At 39.1% G+C, this 19,650-nt stretch overlaps 1 protein-coding gene across 1 annotated transcript in view; it reads right to left on the bottom strand.

The window, feature by feature from the left end:
* The window catches only part of IL31RA (interleukin 31 receptor A), a 30,630-nt gene extending 15,507 nt beyond the window's left edge, over window positions 1–15,123 (bottom strand). Inside the window, exons 1-5 of the mRNA XM_025892363.2 lie at window positions 14,992–15,123; window positions 12,710–12,861; window positions 9,000–9,165; window positions 3,064–3,143; window positions 618–834 (exon numbers count right to left, since the gene is read on the bottom strand). Of these exons, the coding sequence (XP_025748148.2) occupies window positions 618–834; window positions 3,064–3,143; window positions 9,000–9,165; window positions 12,710–12,861; window position 14,992 (616 nt within the window). The 5' untranslated portion in view covers window positions 14,993–15,123. The remainder of the gene's footprint in view (window positions 1–617; window positions 835–3,063; window positions 3,144–8,999; window positions 9,166–12,709; window positions 12,862–14,991) is intronic.
* Between the last annotated feature and the right edge of the window lie 4,527 nt (window positions 15,124–19,650).

Raw genomic sequence — 19,650 nt, forward strand, 5'->3', positions numbered from 1 at the left:
AAGAAAGTAGGAGAGAAGAAATCCCTTGCCTGCAATTCCTTGCCTAAGAATCAAAGAAGGTATTTTATTCTAATATGCGATTTAAAAGATGAGTTTGCCTGGGATCGGTAAATTGTTTAAAACTACTTAATCAAAAGTATAAGGAGCACTTTATTGACAAGTATAAACATCAGAAATTTTCTTAACTTAGGAGTCACATGGAAAAAAGAAGAACATGGAAGAGTGAGCAAACACAGGCTGGGACTTTGCCAATACCGTGAGAGGGAAAGCTCAAAAGAGAAGTTTCTTGCCACTGAGGACAAACGTGGTTTATCAGACAGTTTTATATGGCTCACTCAGACCAAAATAAGTACAAGCTGCTTGTAGAACTTTTAGGTGTATGACTTTGTCTCATACGACTTTATGAAGTCTCTGCTTTTCAATACAGGCTTTGTTCCAAAGGAAGTGTATTTCAAGGGGCTCATTAATTGCCACAAGATTTTGGTCTCCTCACCATAACCTAAAAAGCTCCCACTTCATTTTCATTTTGACTTGAGAGAAAGAGCAATCCTTGAGGGGACTTCCTGGCCAACTCGTTGGGACCAGGCATCTAAGTAAGAAGTTTACACTCTACTTACGCTTTTCATCAATAGCTGGAATCCTCAGGGTGGCCACTGGAGATTCCCCAAGAGAATTATAAGAAATCACATACACCCAATGGGTCTTGCCTCCCAGATACAGTTCATGCGTCTGGTTGGTGGTGTTCACTGTTTCTGTGAGATTAGTGTTGTTTTCTGGAAAGTACCATATGTTGTAGCCAAGGGCCTTCTCCAGGACCGGAGCTCCGTTTGCCTTCTGAACCCAAAGGAAACAAAATGTATTGCCAGAAACAAGAAAAGATAGGCACTGAGATGGTAATAAATGGTGAACATGAGGGGTGAGGGGTAATGTTAATTATTAGGTGCTAAACTACAATTAGGTCATCACCCTTCTGGGATGAATAACACACCCCGTGTTGTGTTATTCATCCTTCAAGGGCCAAAAGAGATTTGATAAATGGTCCCTTGGTATCAACCCTTAACAGAAGTCTAATTCCATGAGGCTTAACTAGGAGAAGGTGCAAGCCAATGTAAGCAAGTCATTCTGATGCTTATCTTTCTTTCCCTCCCACATGCACAGGACAGTATAAGCTAAAAATGTGAGGCATTCACTCCAAGAATCCCAATTCTGTTCTAGCCCGGGGTCATCTCTTCTCTGGAAGCTTCCAAGGGCCGGAAAGTACATGCGCTGTTACATAAAAAGCAGCACACCTCCTCCTTTGAGAAAGGAGCTAGCTTCCCTGGACCAGCCATACCAAATATCCCAGCTAAGAGGCCTAAAACATTCACAGTTGCCCTACCAGTCCTAAATCTGTGGTGAGAAGCCTAAGGTGACCCCAGAGATTCCAAGCCAAACTCTTCTTTTCCACCTTGAACCTGAACCTACTAATCCTATGTTTTTGCCTAGGGTTCAGCTTGCTGAGTATTTCCCAGGAATTATAGGGCTTTCCAGTTGTTCACTTTGTGTTACTGACAGCACACACAGATGGAGTAAAGTGACTGAATGTAAGGTCAGACAGGACTTTAGAAGTCACTTTGTCCCACTGCCTTTCCAGTTCAGGAATGGACAGAAACTTCGTAATGACTGGGAGGTTTTTACCTCTTAGGACAATGCATTCTCTTCTGTAAACAACAGCTTTATTGAGATGTACTTCAGATACCATAAAATTCACTACTTTAAGGTATATGGTTAAGGGATTTTTTTTTAGTGTATTCACAGAGCTGTGCAACCATTACCACCATTCAGTTTTAGTCCAATCTCTTTAACCAACTTTAATTCTTAGAAACCTCTCCTACTGAGGCAAAATAAGGACCAGTCCCCAGGTGAGGAGGAGAAGGAGGAGGGCATTTAAGTCCATTTCACCAGCTTCACATGTTGGCCTACTTGACCCAACACTCTGTGGGTGGGTGCCTATGTGGATATGCACCATTGTTTGCTTTCCTTCCCCAAAAATATGTTGACTGAGTGATTTGTTTCCACACTTAATCAGTGAGAAAGAAACCACAACATCTGGGATTCACACAATCTTGATTTGCAAAGGTTTCCCAGTGTGCCTGGTTGAGCCCCCCCGCCCCTGGCCTGCTGTCCCTACAACCTGAGGGTGCCCCATAGCCCCAGGGCGTGAAGGGAGTGGGGAGATGCAGGGAACATAATTGGGATTAGAATATCATTTGGTAAAGCAGGTGATTTCTCCATTTTCTGAAGGATTTTAAACTTGCCTGGACTTTAGCGAGTACGAAATAGTATGATGACTGTTCCCTGGGCACTCTGGACACCACGACAGAGTTCGGACATCTCACTGCTCTCCTCCCCCATCTTTTCTCTCCTGGTTCCTGGCTGGGTTTTTCCCCCTCATATTTGCCCTTTTCCTTTCCTGTTTATTCCTTCTTCCCCTCCTTTTCTGTTCTTTGTCCAACCTTCTCTTCTCTTCTTTTCTCCTCTCTGCATGATGCCCGCACCTTCTCCTTCATTCCTCAACCCCAGGCCTCCATCCTAGAAAGGACCATTTGGCCCCCGTTCTGTCCTTGCACCCCACTATACCAGTACGCAAAGGGACACATGTGCAATATATGTCTTCAATGACCTGAGGACACATTAGTGAGCTGACCCCAAGTCAGTGCTCTTCTCCCATGTCAGGGTGGGTGCTATACAACATTACACTGCCTTCTAATGCAGCCAGCCAGGAGGGTTTCCCCAGAAGGTCAACGTGCCCCCTGCATGTGCACTTTGTACCTTAAATGTTAATGTTTCAGAACAAAGAAGAGAGGCGGCAGCATCTGAAGGCACGTTTAGGCCAACTATAAGATGACCTATGAGGCTTTGTGAACTGAGAAACCACAGTGAGATTTGGGGCATTTTAAAGCCTCCAGGGAAGGAAATTCAGGAGGTAAAAGTTCAAGAATTACAGTTCTTGGAGGTGTAAAAGACCAAGGGTTTTAAACAGAAAAACAAAAATCAACATCAAAAAAACTGTAAGAAGGTCACCTTCCACATCAACTGCACTGGCCTTCTTCCATCGACCCTGGCTGGTCTCAGGACTCTCCACAGATCCAGGCCATAGGGAGCTGTAGGGAAACAAGGGTGAGGTGCTCAACATAAGACAGAAGGGAGCTGAAACAGAATACAGTGCAATTAGCTGGGCTGCCTATTAGTAATGCAGTTGGGAAGGGTTTGCTGGAGGGAGTAAGGAGGAGTAAAGTGGTTGGTGGAGGGATGGCAGCATTGCAACAACCCACGATGTCTTCATTTTGTAGCCAAAGGATTGGCATCAACCAAAGTAAAAAATAAAACTGCTCTTGGATCTGATGACTTAATGTAAGGTAAAAAAAAAAAAAAGTACAATAGGTAGTACTGTAATATAATTTATCACTGATATCTGGATTGAAAGGTAACATCTCATGTCCTGTAAGATATAACAACTATATACGTTAAAGCTGGGAATGACACAGAAACTGATAAGGAGATAGATACATAGATAGAGATATATTATTATATTAAATATACTCTTTGAGGGTGTGAAAGAGAGAAAGAAAGAGGCAGGGAGAAAGAGAGACCAAGATCTACTCCCAAAAATGTTAAGATGTTATAAAATATAAGAAGGAATTAAAGAAGAAAGGAGCAGAGAAATAATCTTTACTAGGTCATTTCCTGAGCTTTAAATTCAATGCTAATCTTTGTGGCAGAAAAAGCAAAAAAGGATCATATTGAATTGCACGTTTCTCATAGCATGACAAAACACAACCATATGAAGGAGCAAGTATTTTCTGGCTAGTGGAATGAATTAATAAATGGAATTTATCATGGGGATGCTCTTAAAAAGACAATGGGAAACATAAAGTCCAATGTCTGCAATCACAGTTGAGAAATATGACATATGTACGTTTTTCATATTTGTGTTCTACAAAATGCAAGGGCATAAGGTTAAACCTAATTTATACATTTCTCCAATGAATAACATAATCCAAGACAATACAGTTCAAGTGTGTTAGCTTCTGATGATCTAACCAGACAGAAATAATTTCAAAATTCTGAGTTTCTGATTTAAGAATGACCTATGCATGTTAGCCATGAGAAGAAAGCAGAGAATTCTAAAGAACTGCCCAGAAAGCTAGTGGCCTGTAATTTGGAGAAGGAAGGAAATGTCTCTAATTGAAGATGCAGTTAATGAACTCTGAATTTTTTCTTGAGGAAACCACATGGCTGAAGATAATGTAAGTAGGTCTGCAGAGAATGGGGTCAACCACTCAGGCCAAGATCTAAACTATTTTAGTACTGACAGACTGTTTTCAGGTATCTGAAATCACACTTCAGGTAACTGCTGTCTTAGGGTGAAATGAGCCAAAGGGCAATTAAGTCAGTAACCTGTTTTGTCATCAATGGAGAGTCACATTTCTACAACCACTCTTGCAGAAGCTGAAACATGGGTAAAACAGTGTAACTGGTAGGTCCCGATCTTGATGAGATCTGTAAGTTGCATATGAGGAAATTGGAACTATTTAGACTTTAAACATGACTTCATTTGTACTCCACTAAGATGTTGTCTTACTGTCTTACAAGCTCTGTCAGAAGTTATCTGATTTCCCAAAGAAATCAATATTCTTCAATATCAATGTCTTCAAACTGATTCTTCAATAAAAAATCATAAGACAGCCTGTACTCAACTTTCTCAGACAGGGAACAAGAGGCTGGTTTCAACCTGTCTACAAGCCAATGAGATGTGAACACAGACAGAGTTCCTCCTGGCAGATAGCTTTAGCACAAGGCTCCAGTGTTGTGAGAACTTCAAAGGCAACCCACGGAATTGGAAGGACTCTCACTCCATCTCTCACTTTCAGAATCTCTCTATTCCCATTATGTTCAGTCAGACTCAGAGATAATAGCACTGAGAGTAAGAAAGAAAAAATCTAAAGGCAAAGTGTGTTTTACAATCCAGCCCCGAATATTCATCTAAAGGACAGAGGCAAAATAAACTGATTATTAGATAATCAATCATTGCAAGGACTTGGTTAGAAATATGAGCGAAATTCTCCTTAGATTTATCCCACAGGCAGGCATTTAGTTGTAGTAGATGGTGATGGCAAATGAACTTAATCAGGTATTTTCTCCTTTCACTGAGGCCACTATTTCCTGCAGATAAAGGCCAAAAAGGGAACCATCTTCCCACACTATCAAATTCCCACAGATGCAGCTTTTAGTAAAGCCATTACCTGAGTAGCCTGTAAATCTTCTACAATGAACAGCAATTTTCCATTAACCATGAGCTGGTAATGGCTTTGCCATATAATCAAAGTTAGAAAAGTAAGAATTCTATATTTGTAAAAGAGCAAAATTAAATTTTTCCAAATCCATCAAAATATCTACATATTCAAAGGCATCAATTCTTTGGATGCATTAGCAACAATTTCATGCTATTTTGCTTCCATTGCAATCTGGGAATGTCCACAAGTACCACCAGTCAGACATGTCAGACAACCTGGTGCCCTTGCTGACGACCAATAATAAGATAGTGAACTTATAGCCAAGTGTCACTATGCTAAGCATTTTACCTGATTCACCTCACTGAATCTCCACACCCTTATAATTAGGTAGAGTAGTACTGTCATCACCATTTCTGAAACACAGAGAAGCATGTTTCAGTGCTACAAGCTTTTAGGTAATAAAGCCAGGATCAGAATATAATTACATCTGTGTCATGTAGTAGGTACTTATATGTTTAAATGTGGGTAAATTGCCCCAATAATCAATCTATCGAAATCCAAATGAAAATAAGTAATGTTTCACATTTGACTTAGAAAATTTCAAATTAGAAATGGTTTGAGGCGGTGTATATTAAACAACTGGCATTTCATTGTGAAATAGGGAAACAAATTATTTATGAATTGGAAAAGGGGACATTAGGATTTGCTGGGAGCCAGGGGGTGTGTCTTCATCAATTTTCTCTGGGATCCTGAAAAAATGAAGAGAAACAAAAGCAAAAACTCTACAGGAGTGACTTTGAGAAATAAGTGGTTTGATGTAATCAGCCACAGGCACAGACAACACCAGCATCTAGGGCTCTGCTAATGAATCCCAGCCCAACTAGCCGAAATAACAAATCAGCCGAAACGGTAAATCTTGTTTCTGGCAGCAAAACAAGTGGATGAAACTGAAAGTGAAACTGACATGAGAGAGCAGCTGGGCTGTCGTGAGCTAAGGGAGGACACAGAGCCACTGTGGCACCAGGAGGTCACTGGAGAGAAGACTGCCAACTACAGGGCAGGGAAGGGCCATGCAAAACAGGGTTATACCTGAAGTAGAACTTAATCTCCCAGACCTGCTAAAAGGTATAGCAAAGGCAGAGGACACTTCACCCAACAATACTGCATGCATTGCTTTCTAATCTTTTCAAAGGGAGGGCTCAGTTAAGACAGACAACAACCAACTACTCCTACAGATTATAAACAATGGGCCATTTTTTTGCTGTGTAATTTATGTGCTGTTTAGTATTTGTAAACTATATTTGTATTCATTTGACACTTTGAGGTGATGTCTGTAGAATGTAAATGTGTTCCCAAATAGTGTGTGTAATTTTAATCAAAAGTTACATGAGATCCACAAACTGACTAGTTTTGTTTTAATCGTGTCTGTATTTCTATTGATGTAAAATTTATACAGCCCTTACTATTTGTAAGGTACTGTTGTTCTAAGTACTTAAAGACGTAAAGATTTGGGATTTTCTATGACTTTTTCTTGGACTGCTAGAGCCTGACATAGAAAACTAGATGCCTGAATGGCATAGATGAATGGAATCTAAGGGTAAGAAGGGCCTTCAGAAATTATCTAGCGTGGGGCTCCTGGGTGGCTCAGTCAGTTAATCCTCTGCCTTCGGCTCAGGTCATGATCTCAGGGTCCTGGCATCGAGCCCCATGTCAGGCTCTCTGCTCAGCGGGGAGTCTGCTTCTCCTTTCACTCTCCCTCTATGTTCGTTCTATCTCTACATCTCTCTCAAATAAATTATTTTTTTTTTAAAAAGGAAGTCATCTAGCCCAATTTCCCATGCGCTGCATGAACCCCTGTTGTGTAACCACATCCACCAAGGGTAGTTTAGACTGAACTAACACAAACATCTCCAGTGGGGGCTACAAAATTCAGAAGACGCTGGATTATTTCCAGACATCTGTCCATATGGGGCGAATGTGTTAAACAGCTGTTAGTACCAACTTGGTCTCATAGGAAACTCAAGCAAGATCCAGAGGAATAAATTGTTGTCATATGGACTAGGGAGCACAGAAATTGACTTCAAATGTTACCTGAGACCTGTGTGGTACTTGGCTATAAGACTGAATAAGACTTACAAGAATATGACTGAAATTATGGCTGGGTGTGCAGCTGAGGAAAATTCAGGGTCTAGAACCCATGTGTCTTACAAACAAATGACAGTAAAGCCTCAGAAGGTTAGCAGGATCAGCATTTTGCATTTCTTCTCCTTATTTCAAAAGATGTGTGGACATACCAAGTATTCAACTACTCATTCATTCATTCATTCATTCATGGTGTTAGGCTGAAAAATGTACCCCAAAGATCTAAGTCCTAATCCCTGCCATTTGTAAGGTTACCTTATATGGCCAAAGGGATTTGCAGATGTGATTAAGTTAGGATCCTGAGTTGGGGAGATTATCCTGCATTATCTGGGTGGGCCCTAAATGTTTTCACAAGGTCATTATAAGAGTGAGGCAAAGAGATTTGACACAGAAGAAGAGAAAAAAGTAATGTGATGATGGAAGCAGAGATCAGAGTGATATGTTTAGTTGATGGGGGAAGGGGCCGCAAGGAATACAGGCAACCACTAGAAGCTGGGAACAGCAAGAAAACCTATTCTACCCTCAGAGTCTCCAAAAGGTAAACAACCCTGCCAACACCTTGACTTTAGTCTAGTGAAACTGATTTTGGACTTCTCACTTCCAGAACTGTTAGAGAAAAAAAAATGTGTTGTTTTAAGTCATTAAATTTGTGATAACTTATTACAGTGGCCATAGGAAACTGATACATTCATCAAACATTTATTACTACTGAGGGACAGGCACTGGGCAAGACTCTTGATTTACAAAGAACGGTAACACCTGCTGAGTGACCCTGAGCAATTGGCTAATATGTCTGAGACTCAGGTCCTTCACCTCCAAGTGGGGGTGACTCCAGATACTTTCTAGGGCTCCTAGAAGGTTTAATAAAAATAATAGAAAGCCTGACATTTATTGAATGTTTATGGTGAGCTAAATACATTATGTCATTGAATCTTTAAAATAACACTAAAAAGTAGCTACTACTTTTAACTCAGTTTTATAAATTATATTCCATTATGGAAAAGGGGAATAAATAGTGAGAAAACTAAGGCTTAGAGATTAGGTATCTAGCCCAAAGTCACTCCACAGCCAGGCTGGGATTTCAGCCAAGCCCACGGAGTTAAAGTATTGCTCTGAATGACCATACCTGACTCACAACAAGCATTCACTCATCATACAATCCCTTTCTCTTTCTTTTCCTCACTGTCATTAAGAATCTGACTTTTTTTTCCTCATTAATTATACTTTTATCTACCTTTTAGTGGTAGCTCCAGGGTTTACAATATATAGCTTTAATTTATCATAGGACACTTTTAAATGATATTACACTGCTTCATGTATAGTGTAAGAAGTTTCTAAGAGTATTAAAGATGTGATCATTTGCCTTTGGGGAAAGAGATGCTAACTAAGGCCATCTGAGGAGCGCTGCTGGCTTACCGTGTGGGCTCAGGTGGGCACAGTGAGTGCCCTGTGGAGAGGTAATGTACAGACTGCGAGAATCGATGAATCCCAAGTACAGAGCTTGACAAAACCCAAAAAGGCCAGGCCCAGGCCACCCGAAACCAGACCAGGCAGAAAAGGAATTGCAAGGGACCAGCTTGCCTTCTTCCTCAGTTGTTCCCACTTTCTCTTGGCTCCAACCACTCCAGAACATGGACTCCGCAGGGGCACATCGCAGAGCTATAACATACTCTGTAAAAGCCTGCAGCCCTGTGAGATTGTAGGTCTCATCTCTATCGATATCTTCTTTGGTGAAGTTGACTTCCATCTAAAAGACAGAGATGACCCTGAGCTGGATGGGAGAACCCCTGTTATCTTTCCATTTTTCTTCTCCACTCCCCAACCATTTCAGAACTAGAAGCATTGTACCTAAAGTTTTAAAAAATATAGTTTTCGTTAATAAACCTCCATGCATGCCTGGGAATCATTTGCGCCTAAGCAGATGTGAGTCGCCCCATGAACCACCACCCTCCCCATTTCCCATCTCTGAGCTTGGAAGGCAGAGATTCCTGCCTCTGGGCTGGACGTGAGTGAGTAGTCGTGTTGTTCTGGAAAATACAAGGTGGAGTCCTGGGACCCAGGCAACCCAGGCCTCAGTTCAAACACAGCAGGTGACTCCAACACCTAGATATAAGGCCTCACAGAACAATAGGCAACAGAGACTTTAGTGGCATCACGTTCAACCTCAGGTCATAGACAAGACCTCAAAAGTTAAGTGACCACGAACTACCTCAGTGTTTGTTATGAGCAGAACTGGGATCAGAATACAGATTTCCTCCCTCCTAGACACTTTCCCTTTACCCAAATCTTCCACTGCAAATTACTGGTCTTTGGGTGACCAGTAGGTCTGCTAAGGATCTCAGCAGCCTGGATGCATGAATTCATTTTGACATTCTCTTGGGGCATGGAGGGGGAGAGGTAAATAAATCACTTCTCCTTTCTAGACCTCAGTATCCTCACTAATAAAATGAGCACATTGCTTTATATAATCCCTAAATTCCCTTCTGGATTCAACTTTCCAAGAGAAACTAAAAATTCAAATATTTGTTTTTGAGCATGATCACGGTTGCTGCAATAAGAACTTTTAGCTGTTGGTTTATATAAACTCATATCGAGTTGATTAATAAACTGCACTAATGGGCATATCTATTTTGTGAGTATGCCCACTAGTCCCATAAAACCCTGTGAGAGAAGGAAGTCCTGACATTTCCCATATGCATATAACAGCTATGAAAATAAGTACATAATTATAGGTATTGGGCCTAAAGGAAACTGGGCAAAATGACAATGTATAGCAAAAAGCTGAACATCCCAGCTGCAGATGGACATTTCTGAACTCCCAGCCTAGTAAGATGGTGCTGGGAAAAAGACGTAGGAGCCAGAGGTGAGGAGAGTTCCACTGCTGAATCCAAAGTTCCCTGAGCTCCCTCCTCCAATCACCCGTGGAAATGTTGCAATGGCAGAACAAGGTCACTGGGACAATCCGTCATCTCTGGGACAGTGGCCTCCCCAACTTAAGCCTAGTTATGGGGCCCAGGTGTAACCAGATTAAGACCTTTAGAAGAAAGTCACATGGTGACTTCCATACACAAATCAAAGTGAAAACTATACTAATCTACAAAATAAATGCAAAGAAGCCTAATAAAGTTCTGTTTTCCTTTTATGCTCTTTTAAACATATAATATTCTTTTAAAACAATCTTTCAAAGTTTTCTTCCTGCATTACTAGCATCCTCAAGCGTATGCTTGGCCTGTGTGTTGGGGCTCCTCGCATTCATGCTCATAAAGTTCTGTCTAATGTAACTATGCTAGCATGTTCTGTTCAGCCCTACCCCAAAGCAAAAAAAAAAAAAAAAAAAATCTGCTCAGTCTTTCAAACAGTGTGCCTGTCTGAAAGGCTTCTTTTAGTTTGGCTTTTTGTCTGGGCATGTGCCTTTGGCCCACACAAGGTCCAGGACAAACTGATCCTCCCTATACAGGCTTAACTAAAACTTCCCCAGCTCAACACAGACAAAGGACTCTTAACAAAACACTAATTAACTTTATCAGATTTGTTTCTAACAATCTATACTTTGTGCCAAATCCTAGTTCGCCCAAAGTGTTTATGTTCTAAGAGATGAGTCAAAAGTGTTGGTACAAAGCCTAAGCCTGAATCAAACTTTTTTTTTTTTTTAAGATTTTATTTGACAGAGAGAGAGACAGAAAGAGAGGGAACAAAAGGGGGAGTGGGAGAGGGAGAAGCAGGCTTCCTGATGAGCAAGGAGCCCCGACGTGGGGCTGGATCCTGGCATTATGACCTGAGCCGAAGGCGGACGCTTAACGACTGAGCCACCCAGGCGCCCCTGAGTCAAATTCTTAAAACAGTCTTGAGATCCTTTGGCAGAGTGCTCATATGGTTCCATTTTATAAAGGTGGAAACTCCTTAGAATAGGCAACAGGAAGATGGTCTGGAGATTGCTAAAATATGTCCAAATGAATGACAGCTTGGAGTTAGAAAACCGGGGCTCCGGTTTGCAACTTACAAACCTTGCCATCTTGGACAGGTGATTTAAGCTCTCTACATCAGTTTCCTAATCTGTAAAAATAAGAATAGTGATGCCTCATTGACAAGATATATGCAAGAATTAAATAGTCTGGAGTATAAGAAAGTACTTTGCAACCCACATAGCATCACACAAACCTAAGTCTTGCTATATGATCATAGTGGGTATTTTTTTACAGTCTAATGCAGGGAGAGATGACTTTAAATGACTGTGCTGCATGTTAAGTGCAGTGACAGAGGAGGAGCACCTAGCTCAGGTTCTCAGAAGGAAATATGTCAGAACTGAGTTCTGAGACATGAGCAGATTCAACATGGTTTGGGGAAGGAGGAGAGGTGCAAAGGCAGAGACACAGAATAGTGAAACGACATAACATAAGGGAAGCTAGCAGTTTAGAACCACTAGAGAAGCAAGCCAGGGCAGGGTGAAAGATGAGGTCCGAGGGATTGACAGGGGCCAGGTCTTGGAGGTTTAAGGATTTGGACCTTTCTCCATGGAAATGTTGGGTTGGTATAATTGGGCTTAGAACTGATTGTGTGTGAAAGCTGAAAGGAGAAAGATACTATATAATGGAATACAACAATTAAAATGTATAAACTATACAACATGGATGAACCTTAAAAGTACAATATTGAAAGAAGCCAAATATTTACAAAATACAAAATGTATGGGTTCCTATCATATAATGTCTCAAACTATGTTGTTCAGGGATGCAGGTTTAAAGGGCAAACCCATAATAAAAAGTGAAGAAGTATTTACCATGAAAAATCAAGATAAAAGCTCTAAGGAGGTATGTCTTCAGGAAAGAACAGGGCAGGGGACCTTGGCATGCTATTTTGGGCCTCCCTGGTTTTAACATAATGTTGACTTAATAATAATTCATTAAATGTAATATTTATGTTTTGTTCACTTTTCTAACTATAAGTCATATATCACAATTTCATAAAAGGTTGGAAAAATAAAAAAGGAAATGGCCAAGCCATAGAATCTCTGGCCACCAAAACATCTAGACACAAACCAGAGTGGAATGCAAAAGTAAATTTCTCACTTTTTAATATGTCCCTGTGTTTGGAATGCAAGACGCCTAGAGTGAAACACTTATCCATTCTAAAAGGCCCAAATGGGAAACTGGGAAGAAAAGTACTCACTGTTATCTGTCTTTTATTTTTTAAGGTAGAAAATGGAAAAAAAAATGATTCCAGGTCAAAAATAGGTTATCAATAATTCTCTTCTTTGGGCCCTGTAATGGAAACACTGTAATGGCATAACTTACCCAGTGGGCACTATTTACTGTTCTGAATCGAAGAGTGTATTTTAAAGTAGATGAAAAAGGAGCCAACACAGGCCTTATCCATTTTATTTGAAGCATTCGTTTGATGCCCAAAACTGATTTCACACTGAAAATCTCAGGTGGTTCAATTTTCACTGAAAATAAAAATCATAAATTTCTCACATTTGCAAAAAAGATCAGAAGGTGCTAATAACATCCATCTAAAACTGGAAAAAAAGAAAACTAGGAAGGAAATGATAATGCATATTTTGTAACTCACCATATGCAGAAGGCATTAGGAAGGCAGGGCAAAAGGAATGGTGCCACCCCCACTTCTCCCACCCACCCCCAACCAAAAAAAGGAATGGCCAATGAGGAGAAGATACATTTCTATGATTTTTCTGCAAATACACCTTTTACTGATTGGTTCAGATCTTATGCCAAGAAGAAAGGAGGTCAAAAGAAAAGACTACACAGCTAGAAAATGGGCTGTTTCTCTTATCTCCATTCCCCTCAACCTCTCTTTCCTTGACCCCCAAAAGTGTCCAGTTAAAAGCACCTCTCATTTCCCTTGAACACTACAAACACGATCACTCAAAATCTCTCTCTTTCAAAAACATAATATTTTTCTGGTTTTAAAAGTAGCATATGGTCATTCCAAAAAATGTTTTAAATATAGAAAAATACAAAGAAAAAGCTTAAATCATCCATAATGCCATTAACCAGAGCCATTATAACATTCTGGTGTATTTCCAGGCTTTTATCCTATGTAAGTATTTGTATATTTTTTAAACAAAATTGATATTATGCTAAATAAAAACTTTGTCTTCTTAAATAACACTATTCATTCAACATACACCCTCTTGCATTAGAAATTCTAGAAACAATGAATTTAATAAGATTGCAGGATATAAAGTTAATATACAGAAATCTGTTGCACTTCTATACACTAGTAATGAAGTAGGAGAAAGAGAAATTAAGAAAACAATCCCACTTACAATTGCATCAAAAAGAATAAAATGCCTAGGAATAAATTTAAACAAAGAAGTGAAAGACCTGTACTCTGAAAACTATAAGACACTGATGAAAGAAATTGAAGATAACGCTAACAACTGAAAAGATATACCATGCTCACGGATTGGAAGAATTAAAAATTTTTAAATGCCCATACTACCCAAAGCAATATACAGATTCAATGCAATCCCTATCAAAATAACAACAGCATTTTTCACAGAACTGGAAAAAAAATACTAAAATATGTATGGAACCACAAAAGACCCCAAGTAACCAAAGCAATCTTGAAAAACAAGAATAAAGCTGAAAGTATCACAATCCAAGATTTCAAGCTATACTACAAAGCTATAGTAATCAAAACAGTATGGTGCAGGCATAAAAACAGACACACATCAGTGGGACAGGATCGAGAGTCCAGAAAGAAACATATACTTATATCATCAATTACCATACGACAAAGGAGGCAAGAATATACAATGGGGAAAAGACAGTCTCTTTGATAAACGGTTGGGAAAACTGGACAGTTACATGCAAAAGGATGAAACTGGGGACCACTGTCCCACACCATGTACAAAAATAAACTCAAAATGGATTAAAGACTTAAATGTGAGACCTGAGACCATAAAACTCCTAAAGAAAACATAGGCAACAATCCCTTGGACATCAGCCTTAGCAACATTTTTCTAGATATGTCTCCTCAGGCAAGGGAAATAAAAGCAAAAATAAACTATTGGGACTTCATCAAAATAAAAAGCTTTTGCAGAGTGAGGAAATCATCAACAAAATGAAAAAAGCAATTTACTGTATGGGAAGAGACATTTGCAAATGATATATCTAAATAGGGGCTAATATCCAAAATATATAAAGAACTCATACAACTCAACACCAAAAAAAAAACAAACACAATTTGAATTAAAAAATGGGCAGAAGAGCTGAATAGACATTTTCCAAAGACAAACAGAGGGCCAAGAGATACATGTAAAGATGCTCAACATCACTACTAATCGGAGAAATGCAAATTAAACCACAAAGAGATATTACCTCATAGCAGTGAGAATGGCTAATATCAAAAAAAAAACAAAACAAGAAATAACAAGTATTGGTGAAGATGTGGAGAAAACGGAAGCCTCATACATATCCACAACCCTTGGTGTACCTACTATATCCTTGAGCTTTGAGTTTACTTTTGTGTTTGAATCTCTTCCGAGAAAAAGAGGGGAGGGTCTTATCTTTTAATAATAGAGTATATAAGAATAAAAAATGATACTTACTTATGGCATCTAAGTTCCAATGTGTTATATCAGATTTAATTATACCATCTGCATTTTGAGCTTCCACTTGAATGGTGTAATTATCTGGGTTTGTTATTGTTGGAGGAAGAAAGGAGCAAGAAGCATGATTTCCCCTTGTAGAATTATCAGTTGGACAAATATCACTTTTATATCCATAAGAGCTTTGAAGGAAAAAGCAATTCAACATGAGTTTAGTACAGCAGTTTTGAAATAAAGCCATACTTAATATATTAAGCATGTATTTATTAGTTTCACTCTGGGTTTCTCTTGAGGACTATATCATCCCGAAGATGATGCCCTTCTCTCCAAATTCCCTCCTCATCTCTTCTAAGGAGAGATCAAAGTTACCCGCTTCTTGCCTGAGATGCTATGAGCCATGGAGACTTCCTTGGAACTCTCTGTAAGTTCATCAAAATCTATGCTTATAATACATTTCCACTTGGTAAGAAATACTGACTAGGATCCTGAAAACCCCAGATTCTAGCCTTGAGAAGTTATTTTTAAAAGAAAAATAAAATCAATGAGGATTTGTTATATAAAGTATGGTAGATACATAAATAGAATTAAAAATACAGTTTTTAATACATCTAGAGTTATTGATATGGAAAGATGCCCATACTCTTATTGGTGGTAAAAGAAAAAAAAGGATGTGTATTTTGTACAGAATAATCACATTTATATAAACATATATTTATATAACTATTCTCAGAGATGTCTGGAAAAGTATTCATCAAAATGTTAAAGTTGTTATCTTTGGTGGTGGAATTTCAAGTGATTTTTTTACATTCTTTATATTTTTCAGATTGACTTTTTTACCACTGCCATATATTGTTTTCAGAAAGCTCATTAAATTTTTTTCCCTAGACATATAGATAACTTAAATCCTATCAAGTTATAACTTAATGAAGACAAGTACAAAGATTGGTAGGAATCAGATGTGTGGGTAGAGCCATAATCCCCACGGCTGTGAGGATGAGGGAGGAGATGAAATAGGCAGAGAACACAAAAGGCCCCACTTTGCAAGATGCCAAAGCTGGCTGGGGCTGGGGGCAAAGGAGCAGAACTTAAATGTATAGAATCATAGAATTTTGAAAGTAGTAAAGACTTTAAAGGCTTTCTACGGTTGTTGTACAATATAAAAATGGCCTCCAGAGCAATGTTGGGTCGTGGTTACAAGCATGAGCTCTGGAAGCCGACCAGGTTTGAATCTTGTGCCTTGGGCAAGTTTCCTAACCTCTCCATGCCTGAGTTTTCTCATCTCTAAAATAAGAATAGTAATGTACCTATAACATAGCACTGTTATGAGGATGAAATGAACTAATATACATAATGTCAGCCACTTAGAAACGTTACTATCATTGTTATTAGTACTATTAATATAGCTGAATATTTTTGCCTTTATTCATGCTATAACCTTTAAGAAATAAACTTTCTTCCCTTTTCTGCACCTCTAGGGCTCCTTCACATCTCAGTTCAAAAGTCAGTACTTCCTTAAAGGTATCCCAACTCCTCTTATTGTTCCCCAAGAAAAAATCCATTCTTATCATATCTGAGCATCAGTAGGTTTTTTTGTTCATACCACTGACCCACCATCATCTGTCCTCAGGGTTGACCATCCACAAGAAATTCTTCCATTCTACATGGAAGAGAAATTCTCAGTGATAAACTGACAAAAGTACAAACCAGTCTGGGAGTCCTGGAGAGCCCAGCAAGCTTGAGGCCATCGACATGGATTGTATACAGGCCTAAGAACACCTAGGCGTGAGGCACCTGCGTGGCTCAGTCAGTTAAGCATCTGACTTTGGCTCAGGTCATGGTCTCAGGATCCTGGGACAGAGCCCCACGTTGGGCTCCCCACTCAGCAGGGAGTCTGCTTGACCCTTCTCCCCACCACAGCCTCTCCCCTCTCCTCCTCTCCCAGTCCCCCTCCCCACACTTGTGCTCTCTCTCTCAAATAAGTAAATAAAATCTTAAAAAAAAAAAAAGAACACCCAGGCGTTTCCCACTTCTACGTGACCAGTGGGTGAGAATAATGATAATACACGGGGAGTGATGGAAGGGGGTAAATGACTCCTTAAAAGAGAAAAATAGGAGTACACTTATTGGTTTCCAGATTTTCGTTCTACTGGTACTTTCTATTAAACACTGGGCCTTTAACTGATTAGTCTGGGAGAAGATAAGACACAGAGACCATGGATTGTTGGGCCTTTATCACTCTGATTTTCAGAAGCAGGGCTCAGGAAACTAGGCCTGCAGACCAAATACAGCCCATCTCCTCATATGGTGCATAACAACCATTGTTAAATGGTTGGGGAAAATACATAAAAAGAAAAATACTTTGTGTCATGTGAAAATTATATGAAATTCAAATTTCAGTGTTCACAGATAAAGTTTTATTGGACAATAGTCCAGTCCATTGGTTTACATATTGTTTAGGTAGCTTTCCTGGTAGAGCAGCAGTGGTGTTAAATAGTCTCACAGAGACCCAATCTCCTCTAGGCCTAAAATATTTACTATCTGTCCCTTTATAGAAAAAGTTTCCTGACCTCTGTTTTAAATCATCTCTCTGATGTATCACTGATACATGAGTAATGCAAGGAATAGTGTTCGCTTTTATCTTTTTCTTCTACTGTAAAACATGAAGTAGACCTCCCTGATAACACTAGTTACCAATTTTCTAAGGAGTGGGGGAAAAAAGAATATGTATGAGATCTTATATTTAAAAACAAAACAAAAACTTGGAATTACAGACTCTCTTTCTGAAATGGAAAAGATTTAAAGATCATCTTTCAATATTTCCTAATGCGGGCTTCCTTATTCTTAGGGGAACATGAAGGACATAAAGGGTTTCATGAGCTATTTTCAAAATTTCAAAAAATTCCCTGCACAAACTCACTAAAACATCTAGCTTTTGGCTAGAATTATAATAAAAACTTTTAAATTTTTATTCTTATTAGAATAAAAAAGGATGCTTGAGGTAGTGAAAAATTTAGGAATCACTGTCCTGGTGGAATACTGTTTGACAGAGGTCACACAGCAAATTAGTGGCAGACTGAGAAAAATTTGCTCCTTAATTCTGGCTTTATAACCCCACTTACTATAATTGGGTCCATGAAGAAGGAATAGTTTTATGACGCATTCTGGAAAGAGGACGAATATAGCTGAATATAGTAAATAAGCAGATTTTTCCACTGTGCTTATAACTGGTGACTATTCTCAGCCAATTCAGTGCCCCTCAGAGAAGGTCTTCATGAATCTACACCCCCCCCCCCCCCCCCCCCCCCATAGCTGCAGATCCTGTCACACACTTACAGCAGCCAAGGTGTCACCCCAGACACTGGGCGCAAATAGGGGTCACTCAGAAGCTGTAATGAAGAAAACGTTTCACTTCATAAGTGATTTGAATCCTGAATGAACCAGGAGCCTCTGCCTCCTTCCCTTACTCCCACTGATAGCACACAAGCTCCCATACTTACTACGTTCTCTTCACTCTGTACCATGTATAACTGGCTTCTTTCTCTGGACTCCAGGTGCAGGTAAAATTTTCCTCATAGTAAAAGACACAGGAAATGTTCTCAGGCTTAGCTGGCACAACTATATAAATAGATAAATACATACATACATACATACATACACAAATAAATACATAAATAAATACATATGTACGTACACACACACACACACAGTGAGAGACACAATCATTTCACGAAAATAAGCAGATCAAAAGCTAGTCTTTTTTGGTTAGTTTATACATATAATAAATTCGCCCATTCAGGACCAAGGAAAGAATCTAACTCCCGCTCTTGAATTATTCCCCTTGAAGAATTAGATTTTTGCCTTTCAAAAAAATTATATTCTCACTCAAAAGCAACATTTGAGAAGCAAAAATCATTAAAATACCAGGAAATATGAAGTGTTAGTGAAATACTAAGTAGAGCATCAAATGATGGAACCGGTCTGGGTAACTGGGCAATGGATGATATGTGGAAAAGAGAAAAACACAAAATGTTCAACTATGCCACACTTCAACCTTATGTATCAATAATTTTTCCCCAGAAGATTACATTAATAGGGAAAATTTCTGAAATATATTCATCTGTATTTCATAGCTTACAAATCTTGCTCTTTGTAGTTTCTCACCCAATAACACCTATCCCTTCATAGGGAAAATAGATACAATCCAGAATATGGAGCTAGACCCTGCAAGGGTCCAGAGATACAATCTATTGGTACATGAACTTAAAAAGGAAAATTTTTCACATACCTATTGTTGAAATTTACAGTTTCCTTCTGTCATAAATGTAGTCAACAACCTACAGTTGTATCATTACTTGTTACTTTGTCACCATTAAATGTCAGAGTATTTTCATATTATATTTCAGTTGTTGCAGATACCTTGATGTATCGATTAAGAAGCACATATAGTACTGTCACAAATTTGTTTCCTTAATACTTTCTTTTTCTCTTTTTATTTTTATTTGCATTTATTCTGTACAGAATTAGCTCCCGGGCCGTAAGTTTTTGTTTCTTCAGTTTCTTCTGGGATATCTTTTTCTTCTGTGCAACCTCTTTTCCTGGTTTAGGAACAATCTGCTCTTTTTAAGTAAGGATCATCTCTACATGGCAGGGAGAGCTCAT

This window comes from Callorhinus ursinus, unplaced genomic scaffold (genome assembly GCF_003265705.2).
Source record: "Callorhinus ursinus isolate GAN/ISIS: 27379988/994484 unplaced genomic scaffold, GSC_fseal_2.0 scaffold23, whole genome shotgun sequence".
NCBI classification, from domain to species: Eukaryota; Metazoa; Chordata; class Mammalia; order Carnivora; family Otariidae; genus Callorhinus; species Callorhinus ursinus.